General features: G+C 40.5%; 10 protein-coding genes and 1 non-coding gene across 11 annotated transcripts; 5 read left to right on the top strand and 6 right to left on the bottom strand.

Moving 5' to 3' along the window:
• Window positions 1-123: 123 nt before the first annotated feature.
• On the top strand, window positions 124-1,401 carry NSR1 (Nsr1p; the record flags this gene model as incomplete). Its single annotated transcript, XM_445830.1, has 1 exon — window positions 124-1,401. One exon carries the CDS (start codon window positions 124-126, stop codon window positions 1,399-1,401), a length of 1,278 nt encoding a protein of 425 aa, XP_445830.1.
• Window positions 1,402-2,090: 689 nt separating this feature from the next.
• Window positions 2,091-2,837, top strand: MTR3 (exosome non-catalytic core subunit MTR3; the record flags this gene model as incomplete). The annotated part of the gene is made up of 1 exon (XM_445829.1): window positions 2,091-2,837. The coding sequence occupies one exon, from the start codon at window positions 2,091-2,093 to the stop codon at window positions 2,835-2,837; it is 747 nt and encodes a 248-aa protein (XP_445829.1).
• A 155-nt stretch (window positions 2,838-2,992) lies between these two features.
• Window positions 2,993-5,554, bottom strand: CHO2 (phosphatidylethanolamine N-methyltransferase; the record flags this gene model as incomplete). Its single annotated transcript, XM_445828.1, has 1 exon — window positions 2,993-5,554. One exon carries the CDS (start codon window positions 5,552-5,554, stop codon window positions 2,993-2,995), a length of 2,562 nt encoding a protein of 853 aa, XP_445828.1.
• Window positions 5,555-6,285: 731 nt separating this feature from the next.
• On the bottom strand, window positions 6,286-7,551 carry PTI1 (cleavage polyadenylation factor subunit PTI1; the record flags this gene model as incomplete). Its single annotated transcript, XM_445827.1, has 1 exon — window positions 6,286-7,551. One exon carries the CDS (start codon window positions 7,549-7,551, stop codon window positions 6,286-6,288), a length of 1,266 nt encoding a protein of 421 aa, XP_445827.1.
• Window positions 7,552-8,131: 580 nt separating this feature from the next.
• On the bottom strand, window positions 8,132-9,637 carry CYS4 (cystathionine beta-synthase CYS4; the record flags this gene model as incomplete). Its single annotated transcript, XM_445826.1, has 1 exon — window positions 8,132-9,637. The coding sequence occupies one exon, from the start codon at window positions 9,635-9,637 to the stop codon at window positions 8,132-8,134; it is 1,506 nt and encodes a 501-aa protein (XP_445826.1).
• Window positions 9,638-10,501: 864 nt separating this feature from the next.
• Window positions 10,502-11,473, top strand: RSR1 (Ras family GTPase RSR1; the record flags this gene model as incomplete). The annotated part of the gene is made up of 1 exon (XM_445824.1): window positions 10,502-11,473. The coding sequence occupies one exon, from the start codon at window positions 10,502-10,504 to the stop codon at window positions 11,471-11,473; it is 972 nt and encodes a 323-aa protein (XP_445824.1).
• Window positions 11,474-11,833: 360 nt separating this feature from the next.
• On the bottom strand, window positions 11,834-11,906 carry tA(UGC)3. The gene has a single exon. It is a non-coding gene; the product is annotated as a tRNA-Ala (tRNA).
• Window positions 11,907-11,995: 89 nt separating this feature from the next.
• Window positions 11,996-14,533, top strand: ENP2 (ribosome biosynthesis protein ENP2; the record flags this gene model as incomplete). Its single annotated transcript, XM_445823.2, has 2 exons — window positions 11,996-12,115; window positions 12,389-14,533. The coding sequence occupies 2 exons, from the start codon at window positions 11,996-11,998 to the stop codon at window positions 14,531-14,533; spliced, it is 2,265 nt and encodes a 754-aa protein (XP_445823.2).
• A 429-nt stretch (window positions 14,534-14,962) lies between these two features.
• Window positions 14,963-15,295, bottom strand: GVI51_E02805 (uncharacterized protein; the record flags this gene model as incomplete). The annotated part of the gene is made up of 1 exon (XM_445821.1): window positions 14,963-15,295. The coding sequence occupies one exon, from the start codon at window positions 15,293-15,295 to the stop codon at window positions 14,963-14,965; it is 333 nt and encodes a 110-aa protein (XP_445821.1).
• Window positions 15,296-16,213: 918 nt separating this feature from the next.
• On the bottom strand, window positions 16,214-16,831 carry NAT2 (Nat2p; the record flags this gene model as incomplete). The annotated part of the gene is made up of 1 exon (XM_445820.1): window positions 16,214-16,831. One exon carries the CDS (start codon window positions 16,829-16,831, stop codon window positions 16,214-16,216), a length of 618 nt encoding a protein of 205 aa, XP_445820.1.
• Window positions 16,832-17,153: 322 nt separating this feature from the next.
• On the top strand, window positions 17,154-18,314 carry GPC1 (glycerophosphocholine acyltransferase; the record flags this gene model as incomplete). Its single annotated transcript, XM_445819.1, has 1 exon — window positions 17,154-18,314. One exon carries the CDS (start codon window positions 17,154-17,156, stop codon window positions 18,312-18,314), a length of 1,161 nt encoding a protein of 386 aa, XP_445819.1.
• Window positions 18,315-18,451: the final 137 nt, after the last annotated feature.

Genomic DNA, 18,451 nt, shown 5'->3' with positions numbered 1-18,451 from the left:
ATATAAAGTATTGGTATTTTCAATGGGGGGTTGTAGTGTTCTTATTGTCTCTGTATATTCATTTATTGGTTAATTTCATATCACAGAATCACAACCATCCACATATATAAATAACATCACCCAATGGCTAAATCTACAACTAAGAAGGTATCCAAGAAGGACCTAAAGCTCGCTAAGAAGGAAGTTGAATCTTCATCCGATTCCTCATCCTCATCCTCCTCATCTTCTGAATCTAGCTCCTCTGATTCCTCTTCTTCTGAATCCTCTGATGACGAAGAACCAAAGAAGACCAAGGAATCTTCCGACTCCAGCTCTTCTGACTCCAGCTCTTCTGAATCCGATTCCGATTCTGAATCCGACTCTGAAGAATCCAAGGAAGACAAGAAGGAATCTTCTTCCTCTTCCTCCTCTTCCTCTTCTGACTCTGAATCTGACTCTGAAGAATCTAAGGAGGACAAGAAGGAATCCTCTGACTCTGAATCCAGCTCTAGCTCCAGCTCCAGCTCTTCCGACTCTGAATCCGACTCCGACTCCAGCTCTTCTGATGAAGAAGAGGAGGCCAAGGAAGAAAAGGACTCTAAGAAGCGTAAGGCTGAAGACGAAGAAGAAGAATCTTCTCCAAAGAAGGCTAAGACTGATGGTGAACCTGCCACCGTTTTCGTTGGTAGACTATCCTGGTCCATCGATGACGAATGGTTGAAGCAAGAATTCGAACACATCGGTGGTGTCGTTGCCGCTAGAGTCATGTACGAAAGAGGTACTGACAGATCTCGTGGCTACGGTTACGTTGACTTCGAAGACAAGTCCTACGCTGAAAAGGCCGTCAAGGAAATGCACGGTAAGGAAATCGACGGTAGACCAATCAATGTCGACATGTCCACCAGTAAACCAACTGTCAACCCAAGAGAAGACCGCCAAAAGAGATTCGGTGACATCCCATCCGAACCATCTGACACTTTGTTCTTGGGTAACCTGTCGTTCAACGCTGACAGAGACAACATCTACGAGATCTTTGGTAAGTTCGGTGAAATCATCTCCGTCCGTATCCCAACTCACCCAGAAACTGAACAACCAAAGGGTTTCGGTTACGTTCAATACACCAGCATCGATGACGCCAAGAAGGCTCTAGAAGCTCTACAAGGTGAATACATTGACAACAGACCAGTCAGACTTGACTACTCTACTCCAAAGCCAAACAACGGTGGTAACGGCGGTAACGGTGGCTCTCGTGGTGGTTTCAGAGGTGGCCGTGGTGGTAACAGCGGTGGCTTCAGAGGTGGCCGTGGTGGTAACAACGGTGGTAACCGTGGTGGTTTCAGACCTTCTGGTTCCGGTGCCAACCAAGCTCCTCTAGGTAAGCCAAGAACCGCCTTCGCTGGCCAAAAGAAGACCTTCGATTAAAACGTTTAAAAAAAATAATAAGGACTCATAATTAACATTCGTCATTATTTTTTTTTCTCATTTCTATTTCCAATCGGATACTAACACTGTATTATTTTTTTTTAAAAATGGCATTAAAGCTTAATTCATTCAACAAGCTTTGATATCATTTTAAAAATGATTCTTCACAGTTTTGTAATACTCTTTTCCAATTTCCATCTTCTTTTACTCTAATTTTTTCTGTTTATTAACTTCAGGGCATTTTATTCAATAACCATTGACAATTATTTTCGAGATTTATCTCGTCCTCTCTATTATTTCTGTATATTAGTTGCACTGCGTGTTTACTATTTTATTTCGATTTGGGATTACTTTCATCATTATTATTATTTTTTTCTTTCTCTGTAAAAGAACACTCCCATATTTTTATTATATAAGCATTTTAGCAAGAAAAGACTCAGTAATATTTCATCAATTTCTTTCTCCAAGTATTTATAAATGGCTTGAGTAACTTAAATAACATACTAATACGGACTCTATAATATGAATCTCATGACGTCATTTTAAACTAAGAGCTCATCGCCTGCAAAAATTTTCTAGGCGATGAGGCATCACAAAGCATAAAATAACAGGTACAAATACGATGAGACAACTCTGAATAGTAACCTTGAAGTATCAGCAAGAGAATAGTTTAACAACACCAATTTAATATGAACGTCCAAGATAGAAGGAGGCTTTTAGGACCTTCTAGTGCCAAACCGTTAGTTTTCAGCACAACCGCAAGCAAACCAGATGAAACAAAAAAGCATGATGACAATAATGAAGAAAAGATAGCATTGCATACTGGATTTATTGCTAATTGCAATGGTTCAGCTTTAGTAGAGATCAAAGATACCAAGATTACTCATCACCAAACATCTTTAATCACTTCTGTGTACGGTCCGAAGTCAGTTAGAGGTTCGTTTACTTCACAAGCTTCCTTATCTATACAGCTTAAAAATGGTCTTTTAGAGAAATACGAATCTAGAGAGTTGAAAGAGGTAGCCAATTTCCTAACCAGCATATTCAACAGCGTTATAAATCTTAAAAGATACCCAAAGTCAGGAATTGACATCTTTATATATATAACATATGAAAAAAGTCTCGAAAATTTCAAAGAGCAAGAACCAGCTGCTCCAGTCAGGAAATCAAACATCTATAAAATACTCCCCCACTGCATATCATCAATAACCATGGCTTTAATAGATGCTGATATCGAAATTATAGATCTAGCAGCTGCAGGTCAACACAATGGGAGTGTCGCTTCATTTATTAAAGGTGGACAAGAAGTTGTTGGGTTTTGGAAGGACAACGAAGACAATTCCGACATAGTTGAGTGCATTGAGACTTGTAAATCTCAATACTTAGAGTATAGAGCTTTGATGAGAACATATTTGGCTAACAGAGCAGCAGCATAAGAATTAACATATAGTTTTGAAAAGTATATTTAACGATTAAAATGAATTATTCTGTAAATTCTATTGAATATTTATATATCTATATATAATGGTTATTTATGCATATGAATTATTTGCATTCAATGAAGCGGTACAAGGTGGTGATATGAATATCATTACTCTAATTTGTCTAGTACTTCCTTAATTTCCCAAACTCTCTTAGCAATAACATCGATATCCCCATTGACTCTCTTGATATAATCCGTTGACAATTCTATACCAACGGAATCACGAATAAGTCTTTTCAAATTAAGGATTTTGAAGTAGTCATTTCCTTTATCATCAAATCTATTATTCTTTAAGACATGGAGCTCGGTCAAAAACTTCTTCAGCTCAATATTTAATACTTCAGCAGAGGATGCTTCAAAATGAGGATAGGATATCTCGAACGGTTTGGAAACCAAAAGAACTCTATGTGTACCCTTTGAATGGTATCTAAACTCATAGATACCATGCTTAAAATACATAAGATTAGCATCAAAACTGATTTTACCACAGACATAGTTTTCTGTACGTTGAAACTCTTGAATACATTTAGTGTTTTTCAAGTCATGTGGATAACCCTCTGGGGATGTACCACTCCAGTGACCAGATGAACTGACCCTAGTTCTTTCACGGATATTCTTGGTATCCAGAACATTATATAAACCAATCCAGTCTTTTTCATGATATAATTTAGTTGGAAGTTTCCATTCAACAGTAAGAACATTTGGTAGTATTGCCTTATTTTTTTCATCTAATCCCAAAATCTCTAAATCACAATAGGGTCCTAACTGAGAGCTAACTTTGTGAATTGCATGCTCAACAGCATTTTCCCACAATATATCTTTATCAGCTCTATCAGGTTTTGGGACGGCTTCTTCAGAACCGCTATCAGAGTCATCGGAATTGTTTGAAAATGATATTGGCGAACCCGATTTCAAATAATTTGAGCTTAGAGGTGTTTCGTGATTCAAAAATGAACGAAGAATAATATGCTCTGCTTTGTCAACTAATTCAGAGACTCTTCTCAAAGGCTTAATATTATACAACGTCTTCTCAACTCCACTCATACGGTCTGCGGAAGGACCGTATACTTTTGAGACATGTGGGGTTTCAATAAATTTAACCAAAACAAAATTTGTAGCTGTCCACAACATACCCAAAGCAATGTTTTCCCAAGCAAAATCTGTCATCAATACGGAACCCCAAACACCAGCAACACCCAAAATAGCCTCTGGGTTGTTCAAATACCTGTAAATACCTTGCGTGGTTAATTTTCTGTCGACAATGTAATTGATTAAAAAGAAGTCACCATAAAACCAACCAAAATCAGAAATAGCAGATCTAATCTCAGTATTACACCATATTTGCAACGCACAACATATCAACCCAAAAATAATCTGACTATAGTCAATCGCTGGGAATATCTCCTTAATTTTTATCAGAGTTTGACAAACCAGCAGTGTATAAGAGATAACAAGTGAGTAATTATAGAGAAATTGCCATTGTTGAAAACAGTGAACTTGAGTGTAACCATTTTTCAGATACAATTTAGTAAACCATTTTTCCTTGGATTGCCTATACAAGACATATGATAATAACAGCCAAGTTGATAGTTTTGCGACAAAAGTCAAATAGAACAATCTCCTTGAAGTGGGTGTTCCAAAAACCGTCCAGGAAAAAATAGCCCAAGTTGTAAAAACTGTGAAATAGTCCGTAAATCTCAGTTTATCAAAATTTTCCAAAAACAAACCGTTACTGATCAACGGATGGGTGTAGTCATTATGTTCTCTTGCAATCTGATCATCTACAGTGCCGTTAGTTAATTCTTTTGTTTCAGATGTACCATAGGTACGATCAATATGTGGGGTTTCAACATATTTCAGGAAAACAAACTGCAGTAGATGCCCAAAGACTGACACCAATAAAACTCTATAATCACCACAGATTAATGATAAACCATAATAGCCTAAATAACCGATAGAGTACATTGGATGTGGAGAGATGTTGAATACACCGTCAAATATTAGTTCAGAATCTTGTAAGAAAAAGAAATCACCCCAGTACCAGGCGTAATCTTTAACAACACGATGAGCATCCAGTTTGACCCAGATATTAAATAAAATCATGGCCAAACCAAGACCTGTTCTCCAAGTAAATCTCCATGATGACATGGATAAATAAACGTAGACCATATAAGTTGCAAAATCCTGCATTAAAATCAAATCCACGAATTGACGAAACAGCAGCCATACATTTAACTCTTCTGGGTATTCAGAAATATTGTAATTAGTAGGCATCTTAGAGCTTATTTCAAATTGGGCAAATTTAGCCAAAAACGCATTATTCTTTTTAGAAAATAGTCTGTGAGTCTTGGCAAAATTCGTCAGCGTTTCATAATGAGACTGGTAGTGTAGTACACAACCAATACCTAGGTTATATGACAATCTCCAGAACACATACTGCCCGAGGAAGCAGTATTTTGCGACCTGAAGTCCATAACTATTCAGGAGCCAGTAACAAACCACAAAATTTGATAAAATCACAGAAGCTATTACTATCTCCAAATAAGATTTCTTGATGCGAGGATCGAATAGCGATCTCACCATATCGTGAGTCTCTGGCGGGTCAAAATGTATACCAGAACTCCGTGTTCTGCCTTTCATTTTGACTTCAACGTTAGCAACAACTGACATATCCAATGTACGAGTTGTATTTCTGTTTGCAATATATTAATTATTAGGTATCCAAATGGTATCCAAATGTGCAGTAGACCTTAATATTTTCTTATTTATATACTATTAAGTCTCGACTCCTTTTAGCATGTGAAGATTTACACTATCTACACACTAACGGAAATATGTTATCTGTTGAAGATACTAGTTGAATTTCTGGTTGAACTTATTGCACTTTTGGAAGTTGCTTTACTTTCACATGGACTTGTGAATAGTACTTTTTATCGATCTCCGAGACAGTAATCCATTTTATACATTTTATAAAATCATTAGAAATATGATTGGGGACACAGTTTAACTAACAAGAAGTGTGCCAGTGGCTAGGTGCCTTGACAATCACTATTTGGAGATTGCGTCATTTTTTGCTAGATAGTTCCTTAGAGCCATATTCTGGGAAAGTGAAGGAGACAAGCAATGTGTGGGTTGTGTGACTCGGAACTTAACTAAGTCTGACTCAACTTCACGGCGAGAGGCTCTAGCCATACGGACGAAGGTTGATGGCATTCTGCTGAATGTGTAACATGTTAGTTGCCACACGGCACTTACTGCATTTGATGCCAAGATTGTGCTCAAGTAAACAATGGGCACGAAGTGATTATAAGGCTATCACATGAAAGGTCACTTCGCCAACGATATCAGTACATAAACTGGAGTACAGAATGCTTACAGAGTGAATGTTATATTTATATACTTCAGTACAAATACTCTTTACGTAGATTTGTGACCATAGCACGCTGTTGCTCCGGAAGTGCTGCGATCTGGCTATCAGTTAGTTTCAGCACTTGCTTGACCATCTCTCTTTGGTTTTCTGGTAGTTGTTGTAGCTTGATGACGTTAATTTCTGGTTCATTCATTTGTACTGGTGCTGGCATAGGAACTGGTGGGGCCTGAGTTGGGGTAGATACCGGTCCTGACATTGGAACTTGCATTGGTGCGGGTACTGGTGGTGGAGGGCTGTAGTTGAATTGTGGAGCAGCTGGCATAAATCCTTGCATCGGCACCATACCACCCATGTTCATGTTGTTTACTGGTGGGACCATACCACCCATAGCCATAGGTGGTGTAGCCATTGTATTAAATTGCGGCATTATAGGAGTAGCGCTGTTGCTGTTACTGTTACTATTGCTGTTACTATTGGTAGATTTCCCACTCTTGGATTCCTTAGTTACATCTTTCATGACTTGTGTTACCACCTCGTAGTCGATAAAGCCCATCTCTAACATTGCCTGTGACATGGTCATCAAAATATCATTATTAGACTTCAAAAATGTCTCTAATTGGGACCTCTTAGTATTATGTTGATTTGCCAACATCTTTAAGTTGGATATTACCTCGATCATCTGGGCAGGTGGTATTTTACTTAGGTTGGCCGATATAGGATCCGAGCTTTCTAATGCCTCCTTCTCTAACTTAGGCAGGTTCTGAGAGCTTTTTATGAGTATTTCGGGGAATACTACCACACCATTACTTCCTATGCTATTTACTATATTGTTATCATTATTCTTCGTAGTATTACTTGAAGTGGCCGTCGCTGTTGGTGCCTTCTTAGGTAGAGGTACTTCTGAGATCATATCAAATGGTAATGACAATTGTGCATTCCAGGGAAAATTCTCCCTATCCAGCTGAATCTCTGGCTTATCCTTCACGCTCTCTGTCCTATTCTTATAATTAGATGGTATTATTCTCTCCAACTCAAACGGTAGTTTCTCTACCCTTTGCAAGAGGTCATAGGCCCTTCTGCAGTCCTGTGGTTCCCGGTAGTCATAAACCAGTCCGTTTACTTTGCCTGTACGTGGGTCTTTACGACTGCTGATGTCAATAATGGGACCTGACCCTGCCACTACTGAAGAAACCACGTCTTGGTTCCAATCACTAGGTATATTAGTAACCAGAATGGATGTAGATAAGTTATCTGGCGTAAGTTGGTGTCGCGTATTTCTCTTTCTAGGATCACTCATCTGTTATGTATATGACGTAATGCTAGTTTTCGTGCTATAGGGCTGCTAATGAGACGCTGAAAGACGTATTATAACAGCAAGACGGGGGAAAACAGTAAGATAGCTGCACACTTAGCGAGTTGTCAAATGGTATAACCTTTTGACAGCAGTCAGAATTGACTCAACAGTCCTATTAGTGTCGGCATCGGTCCCTCAAAATAAGAGTTTACCGTAGAAAAGATTTTTTACGTGAAAGGACCCTCTTAACTATGTCGTCAATTCTGATATTTAGATCTGGTGGATAATGAGAAGCATTATAAAGTCAGTTATTTGCACCTGCATAGTCGATTACTTGGCGAGAACTGTTATGTGCATCTATCATATGTTTATTTAGTTTATAAAAAAAAGTGTACAGAATTTGCTCCTGTCGTTACAGCAGAAGCGAGAGGTTTGAGAAACTATATAAATACATTAGATAAACATGGGTCGATGGGTGTAATAGTGCGCTATTAGAGCGTTGATAAGAATGCTAGAATTATAGTACGTTGAATCTATATTTATCGAAGTTTTTTTCTTTTTCGTTTTTTTGCTGGTTATTGCTTCAAGCGGTGGAAGCCAAGTAACTTAGCAAGTCCATCTTTGTAACGATGTGAACAGGCTTCAATCCATCTGTGATGACGGCACTGGAGTTCTTTTCGAAGAACTTGTTCAATTCAGCCAAAGTGGATTCGGAAGTGAATTGGACGAACTTCTTCTTACCGGACTTGTTTTCGTTGTAAGAGGAGACTTCGTCGAAGTTGTTCAACTTTCTGAAATCCAAGTATAGGTTCTTGATTGTGTCTGTGTTGTTAACTTTGCCGGTGGATAGCTTCTTTAGCAATTGGGACAAAGTCACCAGACCCGTTAGCTTACCGTCTTGTGTCAGGACAGGCAGTTGGTCGAAGGCGTTGTCTCTTAGGATGGAGATGACGTCGGAGACCAAGGCGTTGTCCTTGACGGCGACCACTGGCTTCAAGTGCAAGTCCTTGACGGTGGCGCCCTTGAAGACGTCGTCGGTGGCTGGCTTCTTCTTTTCGTCGAAGTCTACGCGCTTCAGGATCTCGTCGTCCCACAGGTCGTTTGTCTTCAACCATTCGTCGTCGACGAACTTGGTCAAGTACGATCTGATGGAGTCTGGGAAGATGGCGACCAGGACGTCGTCTTCGGACAGTTCTGGGTGGTCGTTGCAGTACTCGACTAGCGCTGTGAACGCAGAACCGGAGGAGCCACCGATCAGGACACCCTCGTTGGAGATCAGCTGTCTTGCGTACTTGAAGGCAGGCTTGTCGTCGGTCTTGTACCACACGTCGACCAAGGATCTGTCTAGCACTTCTGGGATGAAGTCGTAGCCGATACCTTCGACTTTGTAAGAGGTGATCTCGGTCTCGTTCAAGTTCTCTGGCTGGGCAAGGATGGAGCCGACAGGGTCAGCGCCGACGATCTTGATCTCTGGGTTCTGCTCCTTCAAGTACTTGGAGATACCGGAGATGGTACCACCAGTACCGGCACCGGCGACCACGGCGTTCAAGTGGGAGAACAGCTTCAGGTCCTCCAGCTGCTTCTGGATTTCGCGACCGGTACCGAAGTAGTGGGCCTCGGGGTTCTTCATGTTGTTGTACTGGTCCAGGATGATCGCGCCAGGGATCTCCTTCTCCAGACGGCGGGCCACACCGATGTGCGACTCGGGAGAGTCCCAAGCAGCCTCCGTTGGCGTCCTGATAATCTCAGCACCAAGCGCCTTCAGAACACTAACTTTCTCATTGGACATCTTCTCAGGCAACGTGATAATAGTTCTGTAACCCTTGACGGCACCGATAAGCGCAAGACCAATACCGGTGTTACCAGAGGTGGGCTCGATCAGCGTAGACCTCGAAGGGTGGATGATGCCTTGCTCCTCTGCGTACTCGATCATGCTCTTGGCGATACGGTCCTTGATGGAACCACCTGGGTTGTACAGCTCCAGCTTGGCAAACACACGAGGACGAATACCATACGCCTTAGGCAGCTTCTTCAGCTCGATAAGCGGAGTGTTACCAACCAAATCTATAACGTTGTGTCTAGAATCCATTATTCTCGAATAACAGTACTGTGGGTGGGGTTATCTCATAGAAGTAGAATCAGGATCCAGCTGAGAAGAGAACAACCTTATATATATACACTGGTGCGGATCTAGAAGAGATGGGGGGACTCTTCGAGATGAGGCCCACGGCTTCCTCCCCCCCCACCACCAACGATTCTGGAACTGAAAAAAATTTGTGAAAGAATAAACGTGACCTCCACACCGTCTTACGGTACTATACACGGCACCGGTGCCGTAGCCGGGTAACTCCCTCCACACTTCCCACACTTCTGGCACTGCCCACACTGCCGGGGGGAGCTTTCTTGCGCGCTGCAGACAAAACTGTGGCGTGTCGCGAGGATCCACGGAATAAGCGCCCGACGGCTATGTGCCCGACGGCTATGAGCCCGACGGCTCGACGGCTAGATGATACGATCGATGGGTATATGATCGATGAGTATATGACTAGATGATATGATCGATGACTATGTCTGGATGACATATACTCATACGCCTAACACCCTGGTAGATGCTACTCTAACATCCCATAGCGCTGCGGTGAAGACCCTCCCTGCTGTAAGATTATGAACGGTGCCATCGAAGTTCCCAGATACCCTGTATATCTGGACTTGCTTTGCAAATGCGTGTAGTGCAAGGTATACCCCCCGTCATATGATGATGCCTGGTACGAATTTATTTGCTCTCCAGGAATTTGCTCGGCATTCTCGTTCTTCACCTGCGACTTCTCCTTGCGGGAGGGCAAAAAAAAATAAAAAAATTCTCATATAACAATGGTGATGCTGATCCTTGCATTGGCACTGGCATTGGCACTGGCACTGGCAGGACAGGTATTAAGCAAAAAGCCAGGAAGAGATGCGTGATTATAAGCTGGTAGTGCTGGGTGCCGGTGGTGTAGGGAAGTCCTCGCTGACCGTGCAGTTTGTGCAAGGTGTTTACTTGGACACGTACGACCCCACCATCGAGGATTCATACCGTAAGACAATCGAGATCGACAACAAGGTGTTTGACCTGGAGATTCTGGACACCGCGGGCGTGGCGCAGTTCACCGCGATGCGGGAGCTGTACATAAAGGCCGGCATGGGCTTCCTGCTGGTGTACTCTGTGACAGACCGCGACTCCCTGCGCGAACTGATGGAGCTGAAAGAACAAGTGCTGCGGATCAAGGACTCCCAGCGGGTGCCCATGGTGCTGGTCGGCAACAAGGCCGATCTGGTAGACGACAGAATCATCCCAGTCGAGGAAGGTATCGGCGTGAGCTCGCAGTGGGGTAAAGTGCCCTTCTATGAAACCAGCGCCTTGCTGCGCAGCAACGTCGACGAAGTATTCGTTGACCTGGTGAGGCAGATCATAAGGAATGAGATAGAAACGGTGACGAACACCACCAACAACCACCCATCCCTCTCGCAAGCATCCCTAAATGATCCACTGAGGAAGAACGGGAGCCAGGGCAACATGTCATCGAATAACGACAGACCACACTCACCTTTTAAGAACACACGGAGCAACAGCAACGCGACTCCATCGTCACAACAATCTACCAAGAAGTCTACCTTATCCAGAACAAACACGAATAGATCAAATTCGCCAGGATCGCTGAAGAAACACCAAAGCGGATCAAATCAGGACACATTACGCAAGCAGATAGCTACAAACAGCTCTAGAAATACACAACAAGATAAGAAGGGTACTGCACCAGCGACTGCCGCCTCAAAGAAGCAGAAACCAAGAGCACATGCATCATCACCTCAGTCATCTGCATCTCCTGCTGAAATAAAACAGGAGAAGAAGAAAAAGAAAAAAAACAACCTATGCACAATCCTTTAAGACATAAGACATTCACCTAAGACACTTTTAGTATATCAACATATATGGAACAGCTACACTTGTTCATCCCACCCATATGGAATAGCGCTACGCGCCTATTCGACCTCTCATGTATCATGTAATATTATAACATTCATTTTATTATCTTTTTTGACGGCGCGCTAAAAATAGCTAGGAATGTGGAAATATTCTCTGGGCAAAAGCTAAAAATAGATTGGCGCAAAGTATTATAGCAAACACTAGAAAAAACTCAAACAAGATACATCATATGATAGGAGAACCTATTCTGTTGGTAATAGAAAAACTCATGATATTGTTCCTGACAGCAGAGTATACTACGAGAAACAAAAAAAAAATATATGGACGCAACCGGAATCGAACCGATGACCTCTTCCTTGCAAGGGAAGCGCGCTACCAACTGCGCCATGTGCCCGCAAAAAACATATACTACGATTTAGAGGAGTGTTACACTATATAACCTGCTTAAAGTCTGAGCCAATGTTATTCTTTATAGCCGACTAAATGGCGCCGCGTAACAAAGTTACAGCAAGATTGGTATACATCACCTCAATGAACGCGTTCCATCAAACGAACGCTAATAATTTCTTTGGTACCCATGGAGTCTACACCCTTCTCCAATCAGTAAGTAATGTAGGATTTAGCCAAAATTTAGTATCAACCTTAGTTTTATTTCTATATAATATTTTATTTAATAGGCAACAATTCAATATAGGAAACCAACCATTTCTGACTAACAGCTCAAAGGTGATCCTTCTTATCTCTAACTGTTATAATCCTTAATTATGTGAGCTCATCGCTGTTTTGAAAAAAAATTTTCAGAACGAAAAAAAAAAAAAAAAAATGCGATGAGCTAGCTCATCGCATTAATATAATGGTTTAAGAAGAGTTATAAAGACTGTATTTGTTCAGATAAACAAGGCCCAACATAAAAAGACGATAAAATATTGCAAGATGGTGTTGAAGTCCACATCTGCTAATGATATCTCTGTTTACCAGGTCTCTGGTACCAATGTATCTCGTTCTTTGCCTGACTGGATTGCAAAGAAGCGTAAGAGGTCCCTAAAGAACGATTTAGAGTATCAGAACAGAGTTGAATTGATTCAGGACTTTGAGTTTAGTGAAGCCTCCAACAAGATTCGTGTTACAAAAGATGGTAACTATGCGATGGCTACCGGTACTTATAAGCCACAGATTCACGTATATGATTTTGCCAACTTGTCTATGAAGTTCGACAGACATACTGATGCTGAAAATGTTGACTTCGTGCTTATATCAGATGACTGGACCAAGAGTGTTCATCTACAAAACGACAGAAGTATCCAATTTCAAAGTAAAGGTGGTATCCATTACACAACCAGAATACCAAAATTTGGTCGTAGTTTGACTTATAATCCTGTGAATTGTGACCTATATGTCGGTGCCAGCAGCAACGAACTTTATAGACTTAACCTAGAGCAGGGTAGATTCCTAAACCCATTCAAATTAGATGATGAAGGTGTGAATCATGTAACTATGTGTGATGTCAACGGGTTGATATCTGTATCCATGGAAAATAATACGGTAGAATTCTGGGATCCAAGAGCAAGAACAAGAGCTGCTAAACTCGTGTTAGAAAATGATTTGGATAACTCTGATTTTCAAGTTACTACATCAAGTTTCAGAAGAGATGGTTTAAACTTTGCCTGTGGTACATCTACTGGTTATTCTTATTTATACGACTTGCGTACTTCTGAGCCATACCAGGTCAAGGATCAAGGTTATGGGTTTGATATCAAGAAGATAATATGGCTTGATAACGTTGGTGTTGAAAACAGTGATAACATTCTAACATGTGATAAAAGAATCGCCAAGATTTGGAATAAAGATACTGGTAAAGCATACGCCTCAATGGAACCTAGTGTCGACATTAACGATATTGAACACATCCCAGGCTCAGGTATGTTCTTCACCGCCAATGAAGGTATTCCAATGCATACATATTACATTCCTACTCTTGGTCCATCTCCAAGATGGTGTTCTTTCTTGGACTCCATCACCGAAGAACTAGAAGAGAAACCAAGTGACTCAGTTTACTCGAACTACAGATTCATAACGAGAGATGATGTAAAGAAGTTAAATATCACTCATTTGGTGGGCTCGAATGTTCTAAGAGCATATATGCATGGTTTCTTCATTAATACAGAATTATATGATAAGGTTTCTTTGATTGCTAATCCAAATGCTTACAAAGATGAAAGAGAGAGAGAAATCAGACGCAGGATTGAGAAGGAAAGAGAATCAAGAATCAGAACTTCTGGCGCGGTATCGAAACCTAAAGTCAAATTTAATAAAGATCTTGTCGAGAAAATTACAACCAAACGTGGTGACTCAGCAGCCAGTAAAATTCTTACAGATGATCGTTTCAAGGAAATGTTTGAAGATGAAGATTTCAAAGTTGATGAGAACGATTATGATTACAAGCAATTGAACCCAGTTAAATCTGCTAAAGAAACTGACGAAGGTGCTGCTAAACGTATTAGAGCCCTAACTGCAGCCGAAGAATCTGATGAAGAAAGAATAGCCATGAAGAATGGTCACTATAGCGATAGCGAGAGTGAAAGTGAGAGCGAGAGTGAAGAAGATAAGGCTGAGTTAACTGAAGCTGAGAAGAGAAAAGCAGAAAAGCAAAGGAAAGTTATTGAACGTAGAAGAAAGGATAAAGAAGAAGCTGAGAAGTTCCTAGATGGAATGAAGGTTTCTGATAGTGGACTTTCAGTTAACGGCGAGAAGAGATCTGTTACATTTGCCGAGCAAGTTAAAACTTTGGAGGAAGAAAACACTGATAAGAAATCCACCGCTCAAGTTCTTCGTCGTAACCACCGTGGTGCAGCTGAGCTAACTTTTGTGCCTGGTAAGAAATCTCCCAAGCCAAAGAGAATGCATAGAGCTTCATCAGACAGCGATGAAGATGACGATGACAATAAACCTGACAACGGTAGAGCGAAACCTAGATTTGAGGGAAGAAGAAGGGCAAGCAAAAACGTTTTCAGAGGTATGTAAATATGTTAATTAACATAAACTAAACCAAGCATAAATTTATATTATATCTGCATTATAAAGTAATTCCAAAATTATCGTCAATTGTTGATAATAAAAGGCTCACGTACAAAAAATTCGATTGAATATTCTACTTTCATCTCAAAAAAATTTATCTATTATCTAAATAGTTTATAAAAAATGTTAGTCTAATATGAAGCCGAGAAAAGAGAAACCATATAAAATTCGTTAATAAGTTAAAAGAAAGTCCAAAAACATGATAATAACCAACAAAATGTAACCACAAAAGGTGAAATAAAAAGAAAAAGTGTACAAAAACCAATAAAAACTAAAATCCAATGTATGTCAGTATAAAATAGTGACTGAGCAGCTATCGTTAACTTGAAGAATAAATCCTTAAACAACTAAGGGTTCTACAACACTAGTCCACCTTTACGTACTGTTGTATTGTAGCCATAGTCTATAATTTTGTGCTGCTGCTTTTTCATCATTGCATACTTCTTGTATAGGGCACAGATTGCGTAAGCGGCCCATGGTTCTAGGTACCTGTAAGCTATCAGAAGCGGGAAGTTCCAGATCGTCCATGTCTTCATGATCAATACCTGATTGAGCATAGAGCAACGGTGACTTTAGCAAAGGATCAATTGTTGATTCAGCATCATCTCTAAAAGCTTCATCGAGGTGCTTACACTCTTCTGAACAGTAAATATCCAAACCATCAAGCAACTTTTCGCAAACAGCGCAATAATCGTTAAAGGCAGCCATTATTTTCGAATTGGCAATTATGCATCACAGAGTTAAATATATCCCTTAGACTATATCATAGAGCTGCGATTACCGTCTTAATATTCGAGGTCTTTTTGCCTCCAATGTAATGCTGAATACATCTCGAAATACCCCAGCTTATATATCAGCAACTGGGGTCAATTGAAATCATTTTCGTTTAGTATATCTGGATCAGAGTTACCTAACCGGGTAGCCCTATTATGCACTAGGATTGGATCAACGCATCCCCCTTAACAAATTGATCTGATCCAACAAAGTCCAAGTTAAGAAAAAAAAGAAATGACATTAGCTCAATCCCTTCGATTTCCAGCAAAAGGTGCCCTAGATATTTATTTTTATCAAAAGAAATGTCTCAACTCAATGGCCTTGCTTCACCTATACACCTAGGTGTAGAGCTCATCGCACCTTTGCTTCTGTTCTACCTGGGTGGGGGTAGTAAAGCCAAACCCGAGAACAATTGGGAAGCCAGGTGTGCGAGAGTTAAGTTCAATTGGATTGGTACAAGAGCAGGCCAGCTCCAACACGACAGAAGTTGGCTTCTCCATATACGTATTGTATTATCTTTCATATGGTAAATTTTTTGTCACTCAACATTCCGTGAAGGCCAATAGGGGCCCCTGTGATAATTGTAGAACTTCCAGAACTTTCAGAACTCAAAAATGCTATCTTGCATCTCAATGCAACGAGGCTGATATGGCACTGTGCCCAGATCCTTTCTAGAACTATCAACGTATATTTTTTGGTTTTTTGGTTTCCTTTCTTTTTGATTCATCTCATATGGAACTATAATAGATTTGTGGTCCATGGTTAGAGGAAAAATGAAAGCTAATTACAAGTCAACAATAGTTAAATAAATCACATGTTAGTGATGGAAAATAAAATTTGGCAGCGTATTCTCTATTTATAGCGTATCTTGGCGTCATCAGCCATGGTTCTTGTGAAGTTTAGCCTGGAAACTAGGCCGTATTTCTTGAAGATTTTGGCGGCGTATGGCGTAATTGCTGCAGTCAACGGTATACGCACCACAATTAAGCTCTTGTGCAAACCATAAGCCAGAATCAGCTCTGTGAGCATGTGGCTGTTCTTCATCTGAGTCCACCAGCTCTCTGAGTACTGAACTTTGGCCTCCTTCTCATGTTTCTTGCGATTCATTTCGTCTACCAGTTCATATTCGTCCTTCCCGTAGCCAAATAGACGCTTAGCTCTGTTCAAGTAAATCGCAATGGTTTCATCACCAAGCGAGTGTACTGCCAGATAGCACAACGGCAGGTCAATTAGCATTAAACCTATGTATACAATCAGTGCTGAAGAGCCGTACTTCTTCATCAGCAGCTTGATGCCTTTCTCCTTCTTGGCCTGCGCTGTAGTGGTAGCCATTCGTGCACCAGACATCCTAGTGGCAAATCTATTGGTTAACCTAGAAGCAGCCACCCTAGTGGTAGCTCTACTAGCGCCAAAACCCAACGGTCTAGTGGACACACCACGACTGATCCCAGGAAACATAGACCTAAACATCGCGTTTCTCCGTACCCTCGACCCTAATACTAAGGAGTATATCGTATAAGCGCTCGGTCTGCAATTATAATGAAACTATAAATATATATATTCAAAAGAAAAATGCTTGAAGTTAGAGCTTTTAGTACCTGAAAAACCCTTTAACTTCCCAGACACACTCAAGTTAATGAATCAGCATCCAGTCAGGAACGCTTAGAGGTGCTAAGAAACGAAAAACAGCCCGAGTCTTAAAGGGTAATCGAACCATATTTAAAACTCACTGGTCCAAACATCTGCATTTTGGCTAGTAGAAAGCAAATACACCACAATACAACCATTTAATATGGCTACTGAAGAGAAGGATGAGCTGCGGTCTGAGTTGTCGTTGGGCAACCTAGTGGAGCTACTGGATCCCATAGCCTCTAAGATACATTACACTCAATTTCCGACTATACAAAACTATGATTATAAGAAGACGTGGCAACGAGCCAAGGATAAACTAAACGGGGACCATAAGAGGTTAATCAAGAAGCACAGGGAGAGACTTGTCGAGCAAATCAAGAAATGGGACGGACCCTTAAACAGGCTATTTTTCCACAAAACATCTACGCTAGAAAAGTTATTTTACCCATTTACGCTGTTTAATATATTCTTCATCGGATTCATCATGGGCCGGTTCCCACAATACTTCCACGTTTACTACACAGTTTTGTTCTGTATTTTAATTCCAATCCGGTTTTACACTTACTACAAGACCAATAACCATTATTTCTTAGCGGACTTGTGTTACTTTGTTAATATTCTTTGCCTTGCTTACATTTGGGTGTTTCCACGCAATCAAACACTTTTCTTATCATGCTTTGCACTGACATTTGGTTCCCTCAGCTTTGCTGTTATTACATGGCGGAATTCGCTGGTGATTCATTCAATAGACAAAACCACTTCCTGTTTTATCCATATTATCCCCCCATGTTCTATTTTTGTGATATACAGGGCTATTTCACCAGAGTATAGAGCAGAAAGATTCCCTGGTGCAGTTATACTAGACCCTCGCAACTCCATATCGTTAAAGACCAATATCATTAACACGTCCCTGTATTACCTAATCTGGCAAGTTTTATACCATTACTTTATCACATTAAGGAAGAGCTCAAAGATACAAGCTGGTCAGCGTGAAACTAGTTTCCATTACCTGACTACTCATCAATACAAGGACTTCTGGGCCGTGAAATTACCCACACCTTGGCCGATTGTAATATATACGTTATCACAGTACCTGTACCAACTTTCGACTATGCTTCTTTGCAATATCTGGATTAAATATGATGAAATATGGTCGCAGTTCTTTCTTTTAGCTATATTCTTATGTGCTGCACATAACGGTGCTACTTATTACATTGATTATTATGGCAAGAGTCTAGAAAATGAAGTTACTAAACTAAAGGTTGAGGTTGAAGAGCTACAAGAGGAACTAGACATGGCTCAAAGTGGATCTGATATTTGAGGTTTTTTTCTTCTTATGGCTATCAATTTTTCTGTAACTTTTCTCATCTATAACATTTATTTGGATTAAACATTAATTTCTAATTATGAAATGCAAAATTGTATATATTTACATGGTATAGTGTTCTCGTAATTACA

The sequence above is a fragment of the Nakaseomyces glabratus genome, chromosome E (assembly GCF_010111755.1).
Source record: "Nakaseomyces glabratus chromosome E, complete sequence".
In the NCBI taxonomy this organism is placed as follows: domain Eukaryota; kingdom Fungi; phylum Ascomycota; class Saccharomycetes; order Saccharomycetales; family Saccharomycetaceae; genus Nakaseomyces; species Nakaseomyces glabratus.
Note: the sequence above shows the minus strand (reverse complement) of the source record. Positions and strands in the feature narration are given on the sequence as shown.